Source organism: Arachis ipaensis, chromosome B07 (assembly GCF_000816755.2).
Source record: "Arachis ipaensis cultivar K30076 chromosome B07, Araip1.1, whole genome shotgun sequence".
Taxonomy (NCBI): domain Eukaryota; kingdom Viridiplantae; phylum Streptophyta; class Magnoliopsida; order Fabales; family Fabaceae; genus Arachis; species Arachis ipaensis.
In genome coordinates this window covers 25053267-25063924 of record NC_029791.2, presented here as the reverse complement: position 1 = coordinate 25063924, position 10658 = coordinate 25053267, and the positions used below count along the sequence as shown (strand labels likewise).

At 35.4% G+C, this 10658-nt stretch overlaps 1 protein-coding gene across 2 annotated transcripts; it reads left to right on the top strand.

Annotated features, from left to right (window-relative positions):
• LOC107609098 (6-phosphofructo-2-kinase/fructose-2,6-bisphosphatase) lies at positions 149–10095 on the top strand. 2 transcript variants are annotated; one of them, XM_016310933.2, is made up of 23 exons: positions 151–725; positions 845–908; positions 1829–2124; positions 2818–3006; positions 3123–3338; positions 3473–3568; positions 3839–3937; positions 4058–4087; positions 5195–5248; positions 6171–6224; positions 6305–6382; positions 6691–6782; positions 6861–6918; positions 7000–7074; positions 7505–7552; positions 8098–8195; positions 8295–8370; positions 8460–8522; positions 8641–8732; positions 8822–8890; positions 8976–9039; positions 9142–9207; positions 9830–10095. In XM_016310933.2, the coding sequence occupies exons 1-23, from the start codon at positions 489–491 to the stop codon at positions 9905–9907; spliced, it is 2292 nt and encodes a 763-aa protein (XP_016166419.1). In that variant the 5' UTR covers positions 151–488; the 3' UTR covers positions 9908–10095. The 2 variants fall into 2 exon arrangements, 1 of the variants encoding a protein (XP_016166419.1); XR_002351284.1 differs by lacking the exon at positions 8976–9039 and having other exon boundaries at positions 149–725; positions 9830–9913.

Below are 10658 nucleotides of genomic sequence, written 5' to 3'. Positions count from 1 at the left end.
AAAAATAAAAAATTATATTTTACCAAACAATAATAAAAAAAAAAAAAGTGGAGACTATCCATTGGGATAAAAGACTATGCGAGTTTTCCACGTCCAAGTTCGCACTGAACCAAAGGATACCTAAACATATTAAACAACACACTCACCAATCACAATTTCATTCCATACACACACATGGAAATCAATCATATCTGATGCAACAACTCTTGTATCTATCGGTTTCATTTCCTTCCATTTCATACATTGCATTATTTAATAAATACAAAACCCAAAGTTAGTTTTCAACTTTGCATGAAATAAAATCTATCCGTTTTTTCACAAGATCCGCGTCACCCGCAGAAACGTTATCTTATAATCTCTCCCACCATGGTAACTATACATATTTTTTGGAATTATTCATTGCACCAAACACCATAAAAAAACAGAAAACCCAAGTTGCTTAAAGCACCAGCTTCATAAGCATAGAGAGAAAGAGAGAGTGGGAAGAAATGGGGCATGGTGGAAACTTGCATAATGGAACGGAGGAAGAAGAAGAAGAAGGAGGAGGAGGAGAGAATAATAATAAGAATGATAGCATTCAAGAGAAGCAGGGTTCTCTGCTCTATGTTTCAATCAAGATGGAGAACACAACAAGCAGCAATAACACTGGTCTCAACAATGGTGACCTATTCCCTCATGTCTATGGCTCCTTCCCACTTGTCTCTTCATGGGATCCTTCCAAAGCTGTAATTTTGATTCCTACCCATTTCTCCATTTCGGTTTCCCTATTCTGGGTTGCTCTTACTTCTTCTTTTTGTTGTTAATTTTGGCTTCTGAATTTTCTTTGGTGTATGAAAAATTGTAGCTTTCTTTGGAACGAGAATCGGCGTCAATGTGGGAGTTGAGCTTTGTTGTTCCACCTAATCATGGTAATTCTTGCTTGTTTAACGTCGCTTTAGTCTTTTTGTTTTGTTTGCTGTGCCTTTTAAAGATGCAAAACGAATGCTTGATTTGTTAAAGTGGTTCACCATTTGTTCTTTAAGAATTAGAACCAATAACTAATGTTGGAGTTGAAGTTTTGCCACTGAGAAAAGCTAGTGGGAAGAGAATCTTATCCCATAATGAGCCAATTAAATGCAAACCGTATTATGTATTGAGAGGTTAAGAAAACGGGGGGAAATGTAAAGTTAGTCTGAGAATTGAGCAATAGCTTTATGAGGTTCACTATGAGACATGAGTAGAGAGAATCTTTTGTTGAAGTGTCTTGCAATTCGTATCAATTGTTAAACTGAAGTGGAAGGGAGTGGTTGTTAGGGAACAATGATGTAGCTGGTAGTGTGACCACTGGCCAGTGCTCACGAGGGTGGAATATCCCCGGATCATTCCAGTGTGTAAAAGGAAGGGAAAGCATAAGCCTATGGGAAGGACAGATAAGGAAAAGAGGTGAGGACCCTACTCGGCAATCGGCATAACTAACTGCTAAGTTGTCATGGAATAAGTGCAAAAGTGAGAGGAAATCTAGAAGGATCTGCATGAAGGGGATATTTATATTGGGAAGAGGCTGTGCATAAGAAGTGGGTGGAGAATCCTCTTTGGGTGTGAGGACTTAGGGGGGTTTCGATGTGCCTTGAGTTGTCCATAGACTGTTCTTTTGTAATTTTAAAATTTTATTTTTCTAGCTTTTATGCATCATGATCCTGGGCTTATTTCTCACGGAATTCAGCTCTATATCAGCAATACACAGCATGTTTTATTTTCATCATCTCTTTCTCTAATCTGTAATACTATGTTCTTTTTAGTGTTCTGGACCGCATTGTAACTTGCACACTTGGTTTTTTGAAATTTTCAGAAGCCTTTGATTTTAAATTCCTCCTTAAACCCAAGCACATCGATACACCTTGCTTTGTTGAGGAGGGTCCAAGTCGCCTACTCATTGGGGCAGAATTGCAGGAGGAAAACAGACTTGCTTTGTTTAGGCTTGATAATGGCAAAGTTCTAGAGTATCGAGTTCTTGTTGAATCAAGCAGGGTTTCCCCATATGACCTTGCAGCTAGTTGGAGGGCTTATCAGGGGCAATTTCGTCGTTCAGCTGTACGCGGGATACCTGATGTCAGCATAGATTCTGAACTTCAGACAGGTGGTGAGGTTAGATTCTAAATACCAGTTACCTTTATTTTTTTCCCCCTTCTCTGGAAAATGTGGTTTTGCTGTGGTGCATGATATTTGAATAAGGTATTCTGTATGGAATCTACTTCGTTTTTCATTTTTCTTGTTTAGATAACATAGCTGGACTTAAAAACCAAAATCTTTCCTCCTTCTCACTTTGCTTTTTATTTTCATTTCATATATTATGGCATAGATATTCATGGTGCTCTACTACGTTATTTAGAGCAAATACAAAGAGGTGCTTAGGATCTTGGCATCTTCCATATACTGGCTTTCTCCTCCACTCTGACTATCCCATTGCGCATGCACATGTATATACTCTTTTAGCTGTGTGGGCCCTGTTAGAACTCAGGAGTTCCTTTACTGCCATTCGATTATAGCTTACATTCTGTCCATAGAGCTATGCTGTAATATTTTTCTCCTGAAGTTGTCGAATTGTAATTGTGAAGGGCCAAGTGACTAGTATGGTTTTTTTTTTTACTAAAGTGAATTCCTGTTGCTTACGTTATGTTGCCATGTATGAGTCTTCCATTCATGATTGATGGCTTTCATTTACTCTCCGTTATTTAAACCCTCAAGTTATGGTTAGTTCATCTCGGCAGCAGTTGTTGGCAAACCATTACAATGGGCATTCATGCTTAATTTTTTACTTCTTTTATTCTTTTAATTCAGAGTGCTTCTTCTCCGAGTTTGGAGCTTGACCTCGAGCATTACGTTGTACCAGCTCCCTCAAATTCTGTGGATCCAGATGTAGTGTATGCTGCTAACCTAACAGAGGATCCTAGGTCACTCAGTAGTGAACCTTGCGGTGGGTTGCATTCATTGGGTGATGGAAATCCTCCTACTGATCAACATGAAACTGTAAAGATTTATCTATAGAATATTATTATTCTTTCTATGTTAAAAGAACTTGTAAAATTAATGTTGCTTGTACAATGTATCATATCTAATATCGGCTATGTTTATATTCCAATTAGGAGACGGAGTTTAGCATCCAAGATTTATCTAAGTTGTATAAAAGTCCTGGGATGGTTCAATCTAAATCAATGGGAACACTTTCATCTATGCATAAAGAAGATGGCAAGAGGGGAGGTCTTGTCGATAGAGGTGTTGGTTCTCCAAGACGAAGAATCATAAAATCTTCTAGTTCAAGCAGTTTCACTACTGGTATTGGTTTGGATACTGACGCCAAGGTTTGTATAAAGGATTTTGATTCCTTCTGTGATATTCAAAGTTATTTCTTGTGGACAAAAATTTATACTTCCTTCTGCTCAATTGCTTACTATTCTTTTTTCCTTTATTTACTTGTTTTTATTTTTTTTTATAGAATTCAATTCCAGCTGCTGCTGGAGCAGTTGCAGCTGGTGCCGTTGCCGATCAGATGCTGGGTCCTAAAGAGGATAGACATCTGGCAATTGTCATGGTATGAATCTAGTTCTCAGAGTAATTGTTCATACATATTTCTTATCCATGGTTTTTGCAACACCCTTTCATCACAATTTTTGCTTGTTGCTATGAATTGGAGTTCTAGCTGAAAATTGAGATTCAAAATTACAGAATATATCTAAAGAATTTAGAATTTGAAAGTACCTGGCTAAAAATGCTACCTTTCCTTTTACAGTTCGCCAAATGTTGTAAATTATGATATGCAAAATTAAATCATTCTAATTTCAAGCTAGTTTCTTTTATTTAGGTGAGTCTACCAGCTCGAGGTAAAACTTACACTGCAGGTAAACTTACAAGATATCTTCGTTGGTTAGGTCATGAGACCAAACACTTCAATGTTGGCAAGGTTGGTCTCATTCTAGATATGACTTTTTTGAAATCAATGGTCTTAACATATATACTTCAAATTGGAAAATGGCCAACATGTCAAGTATGAATGTTAACACAATTACATATTGATTTGCAGTATCGTCGCCTTAAGCATGGAGCAAATCAGGTATATCATTAACTGATCATCTACAAACTGTAACTGTTTTTTGGTTTCAAAATTTCTCTGAGTGTTGAAACTTGTTATCTGCACTATTACTATACATGTTGTGCATTACTTTATTTTCCCCCTTTTCCCCTTCCTTTTACTTGATGTTTATCTCATATACCCCAGTTTCTTGGTGAAATGTATATACTTCATGTCTTGAGGCTTGTTATAGTTCTTCGCTCCGTCTAAACAATATTTTTCTTTATCATATTAAAAAAAGAAACAATTATTATGGTTCATATTCAGGAAGACTATGTGGTTGGCAATTCTCTATTTAGAGATTGCAGTTTTTATAATATTTATCTAGCAAGCAACATTTAGGGATAAACACTCATTTTTCATTATGATGATACAATAAGGTTGCATTGAATTAAACTGAAAATGTTCATTGATCAATTTCGATGAGTAGTATATGGGGAAGGAATTCTTTGTGATAGTATCTTTCTAGCCGGACTAGTAATGCCACACACATTCATGCCCAAGACACCCCATTGTCACATGTTAGATTTGACACCCTTCTATAAACATTTGACACAGGGCTTTGATTTGACAAACTTTATCATGCAAGAGTAACAACGTTGCTCAGGACTTCAATTTGATATACATTACCATCGGAGAGAATTGTGTTCAGGGGTATGATTTTGTTCCTAATATGGGTTTGGATCATTGTTCTTTCATCAAACTGAAGGAAAGATTTTTCTTACCAAAGCTTATGCCATTAAGTTATGAGGACTGAGAGAGAAGCTTTTACAATTCCAAAACACCCTTCAAATGAAATCGCATTAGCAGAAACGTGAAGAAAACTCTACCTTGGTCAATGAATACTGGGAGAAGAGCCTAAGAATGAACGTGTTAACACTAAGATCACCATTCACTAATGTTATGATAGATCTCTTGCACTTTACAATGACATCAACTTTAAAATCTTGCTACACTATCTGATCAAAATGTGGCACATGATTTCTGTAATGCCACATTATTTTCATTCTTGAAATTATATTACTCTAGGCTGTCATGTTTGTTTTAGGAAACTTTAAATTCATGTCATATTTTACCATGCACATGCAGTCTGCTGATTTCTTTCGAGCTGACAATCCACAAGGCATGGAGGCACGGAATGAGGTAACTGGCTAGTTATATTTATATATTTCAGAACATTAAACATGGGAGTAAAATCTGTTGGTTGCATATTATTGGCCTGTTACTGTTCATTCTTAGTAAGAATTTCGATACATAACTTCTATAATTTGTAGAATTGTATTAATTTCAACTAAATTATACTTTAAGGTATCCAAACTTGCCAATTTTTCATTTTTGTTTAGCTACCATTTATTATCTTTTGAGGTAGAATTATTTTGTGATTCATGAATGATGACCTTTATTGTTGTATTGTTTCTGAATCATATAAGGGGCTGTGTCTTGGAAAATAATTTATATTGCTCTAGCTTGAGATTTTAAGAGATTTCTAATACTGCAATTAAAGAACTCAAAAAGATGGAAATGGATGGTGGGAGAGTGGAGACACAGCGGACTGAAATTTTTACGAACGGAGACTGAAACTTTAATAACATTTCTTTCCAAAAATATTCTCATTTAAATTTTTGAATTCCAAATCTACCCCTCAATCTCTATATTTATCTTAAATTAAACATGATATTGAGACATAACCCAGTCATGTATATTTTACACCAAACATAATATAGAGACTTAATTTAGTCTCTGGTTCCCAGTCTCTGTCTCTCTTCCAAACGCAGCCTTATAGAATGCCAACAAAGATTAGTTTATGATCCATGAAAATAAAATAAGAATCCAAAGTAAAATTTACATTGGCAGACATTGTCTAGTAAAGACCGTTTCTCTCATTAGAAAGCTACTTCTAAACATTTGGTTTTTCTTGAATGGTGTTGTTGATCCTAGCATCAGCAAATGAAGAACAGGACATCCAAAAGAAAATATATGCATCAACCTCAAAAGTGTTTTACTCTTATATTTTTAATATTTGGTTTGTCGTGGATGATTCTGGTTCTATATCATTTACCACTAGGTAGCAAAGCTGGCATTTGAAGATATGATATCTTGGTTTGAAGACGGTGGTCAGGTAAGTGCATTCTTGTAGAAGAAATTAGTTATTTTTATGCCTTATTTATTTATTCATAAAGTTTTAACTGGGATATATAGGTTGGGATATTTGATGCCACAAACAGTAACAAGGAACGTAGAAAAATGCTGATGAAATTGGCTGAAGGAAGATGCAAGGTACTTAATAACATTGGAATTGTTAATTATAAGATATGAAAATGATAAGGGAAGAAATGTGGGGCAGGAGGGGGCATGTTGCCGAGGGAGCGAGGATAGTGTCTGTTATATTCCTCGAAAACACCCAGTTGCTATTCGACATTATAGTTTTTCCAGTTTTGAATACAATATTACAGTGGGAAGGGAATAGCACTGCACTGCTAGTGTTCTTGTTCTTTTGTCGTTCAATTTCTTTCTTTTTCTCCATTTTTCTGATACTAGTATTTACGGCCCCTTCTAATTCACGTTTGTGTTCATTGTTCAAACAGATTATCTTCTTGGAGACGATATGCAACGATGTAGACATAATTGAAAGGAATATACGTCTTAAAATTCAGCAAAGTCCTGACTATGCAGAAGTGTAATGCTTCTTTTACAATCACTTACATTGTATCTTGATGACTGTGTGGCTAGATATGCAATAAGATTTTTTTTGCAGGTCAGATTTTGAGGCTGGACTGCGAGACTTTAAAAACCGTGTAGCCAATTATGAGAAGGCAAGTCTTTCATATGTACTTTTTTAATAATGATTGTTCAATGTTGATCTATTGTGTCAAGTAATGTTGATTTCACGTCAGGTTTATGAGACGGTGGAAGAAGGATCTTACATAAAAATGATTGACATGGCCAGTGGGCGTGGTGGGCAGATACAAGTAAGTTTAGCCATTAATTATGCTATTTGTTTTTACATAGTTCTTGCCATTTTAGCTCCGGTTAACGGTTGAGTTGTCTCCGTGTGATCTCAAGGTCACAGGTTCATGCCGTAGAATCAGTCACTAATGTAATTGTCAGGTTAAGGCTGCCTCCATTACACCCTTTGGGTGCAACCCTTTCCCAAACCTGGCGTTAATACGGGATGCTTGTGCACCGGACTGCCCTTTTTGTTGTCATTTTAGCTGTATTAAGAAAGATATGAATTTATGTTGTCTGTATTTGGGTTAGTGAAATTTTGAGAGGTTCTAATGGTTAAACTAGACGTAAAACCTTGGAGTTCAAAATTTTGATAACTCCAGTATCATTTTCTCTAGCCATGTAGACCTATGGTATATTGTGTGGTTCCTCAGGTTCTATCTTTTTGTGTAGGTGAATAATATTGGTGGCTACCTTCCAGGTCGAATTGTCTTTTTCTTGGTATGTTTCCTTCAAAGTATATGATTATTATCAAAGCTTCTTACACAAAGGCAATCAAAGCAATTGATTAAGTTAATTAATAATGTGTTTGTGGTTCAAACTCGAGCTTTTATGTTTCTTTTCATTGCATAACAGTATAACACTTCTAGTGCTAATGCATTATGGAACTTTTTGTCTGGCATTTTATTTTTGGGGATCATTTGGTGTGCTTTATAATCTTGGACCATATTTTGATTAGTCTCAAACTTTTACAAAGAATCAATACAACATCTGCTTCAGTTTGGTGCATTTCCATAACTCTCGAATTGGGGAACGCTAGGGGGACCTCTCTAGTCTTTTATGCTTTTAAGATTAAGAAGCTCCGTACTCACTTACATATTGCACCATATAATGAGTTGAGGAACCTAGGGAAGATGTTGAAATTTGAAAATAAGGTAATATTAAAATATGCATCTTATATTTATCAGAAGATTAATGATAATTGCACCCTGCAGATGCTACTTGATCAAGCGTAACTTTCTTGTCGATTTGTTGTATTGTTGCAGGTAAATACACATCTTACATCACGCCCAATTTTACTTACTCGGCATGGAGAAAGTGAGGATAATGTGAGAGGAAGAATTGGAGGAGATCCTGCATTAAGGTATATTCTCATAATCTCATATTTGGCCTCTTTTGTTCCTATTCAGTTTGATGTCAAAATTAATGACTAATTGGAACACAATGCAATTTGCTTCATCAGTAAGACTGGAGAACTTTATAAACAGAAGCTTGCAAAATTTATAGAAAAGCGTCTCAAAGCGGAAAGAGCTGCATCGGTAAGATTTTATCACTTGTATAGATTCAATATCTGCTTCTTTTTACCATGGAATCCAATTCTATTAAGAAGTTGATGCTTGGTGTATAGATATGGACTAGTACGCTGCAGCGCACAATTCTGACAGCAGCTCCAATCGTTGGACTTCCAAAGGTCAGTACCATCCTTAAACTCATGGCTGCATGCAATCATGACATCAAACTATTGAAGCATTTGACAATATTGCACATTAACATCGTTCCTTCCCTTACTATCTCTATTTGTTTGTTAGATACAATGGCGAGCACTCGACGAGATAGATGCCGGCGTGTGTGATGGTATGACATATGAAGAAATCAAGAAGAACATGCCACAGGAGTACGAGTATGTCACAAACTAGTAGCTTGATACTTTTGGTTTTAAAATCCACAGCTACCTATAACCATTTCCACCTTTTGCTTCTCTCATTGCAGAGCGCGTAAAAAGGACAAGCTTAGGTACCGGTATCCTCGTGGGGAGTCCTACTTAGATGTCATTCAGAGGTTGATACAATGCATCTTTCATCATTATTTACCTCTTAACCGCGACTTTCTTTTATATATATCTCAAGTTTCAACAACAATACAGGTTAGAGCCCGTAATTATCGAGCTTGAGCGACAACGAGCGCCTGTTGTTGTTGTATCTCACCAGGTTTTACTCTTCGAAGAGTAAATTTATGCATGTTTATTATTCAGGCCTCATGGCTGTCTAGTTTTTAGACCTTGACGTTCTTCATTGTTCTTCTCATTGCAGGCAGTATTGAGGGCATTATATGCTTATTTTACAGATAGACCATTGAAAGAAATTCCACATATTGAGGTAACCTATGAAAGTGCGAATTCATATTTCACTGAGGCACTCATATATTGAGTTCATTGCTAATATTTAAGACCTACCTCAAGTATGGTTATTTTGGTCTTAGAAAATTTGTGACTTTTACTATTTTATCATGCTTGGGTGTAAATAGAGGTGTCTGGTCTTGTATAAGCTTATTTTGGATTCGTTTTGCTAGGTAGACAATGACTTTTGTAAACAATGTAAACAATGAGCTTTAAAATTGGCCTAATAAAGTAAAAAACACACTACACCCCTACGGAAATCACAAATGAAGAAGGGAGGTTACCGTAACGTAACTGCATTGTTCACTAAACTCATTGTCTACCTATCACTAGATTTTAAGATAACAAGTTCGTCCCTTGCTATTTGAAACCGGTGATATTAGTCCTTTTGTACAAAATATGTACATGTAAACTATTATATCTGCATTTTGGTGCATGCTATAGTAGAGAGGAAAAATGGTGAAGAGAATGAAGATTCTCTTCGATAGATAGTGAGATACCTATCTAAAATATGTCATTTTATTTTTATTAATTTTTTAAGGTAGATTATACATTTCTCTTTATTACTTTGGAATTCTAATGTGAAGTTTGCGCATTTGCAGATGCCGTTACATACCATAATAGAGATTAACTTGGGAGCTACAGGTGTTCAAGAGAAAAGATACAAACTAATGGATTGAAGAGAAGGAATGAAAGAAGTTGAAGATAGATTCATCATTGTTTGGATTTCTTTTACCCTTTTATTAATATAGGATGAGAAAAGAAATGTTGAATACAATGTAAATGTAGTTCTCTCAACCCCCCTTTATTCATTTTTATGAACATTATTAAATGAAAAAGAATACATACAATATATATGGTTGGATCATCGTAGGTTGCAATTTTGCTGGCATAATATTCAAGTTACAATTAGAAGGAACTTAGAAAACCAAGTTAGGAAACAAAAATTTATACTTATGTAGTTATGTACTATACTACTATGTAAGATTTTAGTCACACTATTTAAATATATTACTAATATACAGTTATTAGTATGCTGACAAGTTTTAAAACTAATTTTGTGAGCGAGGTTGAAGTAATTTTTCAAAGAAATTAACAGGTGTGAATTAAAATGTTATGCTGACCTTAAGGTAAAGATGGTCATGCATTGAGAATTTGAGATTAACAATTCCGTTGCGAATACTTTAGGTACCTTATGGAGAGCAAGTTAGCAACGATAATTGTTATCGATGGTGCTACACGTATTAGTATTTTTTAACTAAGTCTAACTAAATTGGCATAAGTCTAAAAAAAACGTGTATATGTGTTACTGCTTTTTCTTTTCTGCACTTTTTAATGCAGAAATTTTTGCTGTTGCACAAAAATGTATTGACATAGCACACATAAATTCTTGCACATAGCATATGTTTATCAATATAGCATAAAAATTTA